Below are 3,277 nucleotides of genomic sequence, written 5' to 3' on the forward strand. Positions count from 1 at the left end.
AGACAGGTTACCTCTAGGTGTGAGACAGGTTACCTCTAGGTGTGAGACAGGTTACCTCTAGATGTGAGACAGGTTACCTGCTGGTGTGAGACAGGTTACCTGCTGGTGTGAGACAGGTTACCTGCTGGTGTGAGACAGGTTACCTCTAGATGTGAGACAGGTTACCTCTAGGTGTGAGACAGGTTACCTCTAGATGTGAGACAGGTTACCTGCTGGTGTGAGACAGGTTACCTCTAGGTGTGAGACAGGTTACCTCTAGGTGTGAGACAGGTTACCTCTAGATGTGAGACAGGTTACCTGCTGGTGTGAGACAGGTTACCTGCTGGTGTGAGACAGGTTACCTGCTGGTGTGAGACAGGTTACCTCTAGGTGTGAGACAGGTTACCTGCTGGTGTGAGACAGGTTACCTGCTGGTGTGAGACAGGTTACCTCTAGGTGTGAGACAGGTTACCTCTAGATGTGAGACAGGTTACCTGCTGGTGTGAGACAGGTTACCTCTAGGTGTGAGACAGGTTACCTCTAGGTGTGAGACAGGTTACCTGCTGGTGTGAGACAGGTTACCTGCTGGTGTGAGACAGGTTACCTCTAGGTGTGAGACAGGTTACCTGCTGGTGTGAGACAGGTTACCTGCTGGTGTGAGACAGGTTACCTGCTGGTGTGAGACAGGTTACCTCTAGGTGTGAGACAGGTTACCTGCTGGTGTGAGACAGGTTACCTCTATGTGTGAAACAGGTTACCTCTAGATGTGAGACAGGTTACCTGCTGGAGTGAGACAGGTTACCTGCTGGAGTGAGACAGGTTACCTGCTGGTGTGAGACAGGTTAACTGCTGGTGTGAGACAGGTTACCTCTAGGTGTGAGACAGGTTACCTGCTGGTGTGAGACAGGTTACCTGCTGGTGTGAGACAGGTTACCTCTAGGTGTGAGACAGGTTACCTGCTGGTGTGAGACAGGTTCCCTGCTGGTGTGAGACAGGTTACCTCTAGGTGTGAGACAGGTTACCTCTAGGTGTGAGACAGGTTACCTGCTGGTGTGAGACAGGTTACCTGCTGGTGTGAGACAGGTTACCTCTAGGTGTGAGACAGGTTACCTGCTGGTGTGAGACAGGTTACCTGCTGGTGTGAGACAGGTTACCTCTAGGTGTGAGACAGGTTACCTGCTGGTGTGAGACAGGTTACCTCTAGGTGTGAGACAGGTTACCTGCTGGTGTGAGACAGGTTACCTGCTGGTGTGAGACAGGTTACCTCTAGGTGTGAGACAGGTTACCTCTAGGTGTGAGACAGGTTACCTGCTGGTGTGAGACAGGTTAGCTCTAGGTGTGAGACAGGTTACCTCTAGGTGTGAGACAGGTTACCTGCTGGTGTGAGACAGGTTAGCTCTAGGTGTGAGACAGGTTACCTCTAGGTGTGAGACAGGTTACCTGCTGGAGTGAGACAGGTTACCTGCTGGTGTGAGACAGGTTACCTCTAGGTGTGAGACAGGTTACCTGCTGGTGTGAGACAGGTTACCTGCTGGTGTGAGACAGGTTACCTCTAGGTGTGAGACAGGTTACCTCTAGGTGTGAGACAGGTTACCTGCTGGTGTGAGACAGGTTAGCTCTAGGTGTGAGACAGGTTACCTGCTGGTGTGAGACAGGTTACCTGCTGGTGTGAGACAGGTTACCTGCTGGTGTGAGACAGGTTACCTCTAGGTGTGAGACAGGTTACCTCTAGGTGTGAGACAGGTTACCTCTAGGTGTGAGACAGGTTACCTGCTGGTGTGAGACAGGTTAGCTCTAGGTGTGAGACAGGTTACCTGCTGGTGAGACAGGTTGTAGAAGCTGTGATTGGCTGGCAGCCTGCAGTGGTGTGCTGGGATTCCTGAGACAAAGTTGTTCAGAAGGTTCTGACTGGCCATCATCAGTCCAGGTATACTGATCAGAGTCACATGGAGCCACTGGTACCTGCCGAACCCCCCCACCTCACCATGGCAACCAAAGGGAGCAGGGTTACACTAACGGCCTTGTTTACGTTCAATAAACTACATAGGTCAATCTGATTGATAAAACTGATAAGATTACACATTAATCAGAATACAGATTGATCAGATGATATTAATCAGATTACAGATTGATCAGATGATATTAATCAGATTACAGATTGATCAGATGATATTAATCAGATTGTAGATTGATCAGATTATATTAATCAGATTGTAGATTGATCACATTACATTAATCAGATTGTAGATTGATCACATTACATATTAATCAGATTACACATTGATCACATTACATATTAATCAGATTACAGATTGATCACATTACATATTAATCAGATTGTAGATTGATCACATTACATATTAATCAGAATGTAGATTGATCACATTTCATATTAATCAGATTGTAGATTGATCACATTACATATTAATCAGATTGTAGATTGATCACATTACATATTAATCAGATTACACATTGATCACATTACATATTAATCAGATTACACATTGATCACATTACATATTAATCAGATTACACATTGATCACATTACATATTAATCAGATTGTAGATTGATCACATTACATATTAATCAGATTGTAGATTGATCACATTACATATTAATCAGATTGTAGATTGATCACATTACATATTAATCAGATTGTAGATTGATCACATTACATATTAATCAGATTGTAGATTGATCACATTACATATTAATCAGATTGTAGATTGATCACATTACATATTAATCAGATTACAGATTGATCACATTACCTATTAATCAGATTAAATATTAATCATATTACAGATTGATTAGTTTATATGTTAATCAGATTACAGATTGATCACATTACATATTTATCAGATTGTAGATTGATCACATTACATATTAATCAGATTACAGATTGATCACATTACATATTAATCAGATTGTAGATTGATCACATTACATATTAATCAGATTGTAGATTGATCACATTACATATTAATCAGATTGTAGATTGATCACATTACATATTAATCAGATTACAGATTGATCACATTACATATTAATCAGATTGTAGATTGATCACATTACATATTAATCAGATTGTAGATTGATCACATTACATATTAATCAGACTCACCTCTTGAAGCAGCTCGGAGAATCCCATCTCTCTCTCTCTCGCTGTTTTTCTTTCTTTGTTTTTTTCTCAAAATTAAACAGCAAGTAGTTTTTAAGACCTTTGTTTCATATTCCTCGAGGTTAAAAGACGACTGTAGAAACAGCTGAGCGTCAGGTTGAAGTCCCAATCCAGC

The 3,277-nt window shown here is 42.5% G+C and overlaps 2 protein-coding genes across 2 annotated transcripts in view; one reads left to right on the forward strand and one right to left on the reverse strand.

The window, feature by feature from the left end:
- oatx (organic anion transporter X) overlaps positions 1 to 3,230 on the reverse strand; it is a 20,047-nt gene extending 16,817 nt beyond the window's left edge. The window contains exons 1-2 of the mRNA XM_079356563.1: positions 3,106 to 3,230; positions 1,794 to 1,958 (exon numbers count right to left, since the gene is read on the reverse strand). Coding sequence (XP_079212689.1) covers positions 1,794 to 1,958; positions 3,106 to 3,132 — 192 coding nt within the window. The 5' untranslated portion in view covers positions 3,133 to 3,230. The remainder of the gene's footprint in view (positions 1 to 1,793; positions 1,959 to 3,105) is intronic.
- LOC306832121 (uncharacterized protein) overlaps positions 1 to 3,277 on the forward strand; it is a 250,674-nt gene that overhangs the window by 85,956 nt on the left and 161,441 nt on the right. The window lies entirely within an intron of this gene.

This window comes from Symphodus melops (assembly GCF_947650265.1).
Source record: "Symphodus melops genome assembly, chromosome: 11".
In the NCBI taxonomy this organism is placed as follows: domain Eukaryota; kingdom Metazoa; phylum Chordata; class Actinopteri; order Labriformes; family Labridae; genus Symphodus; species Symphodus melops.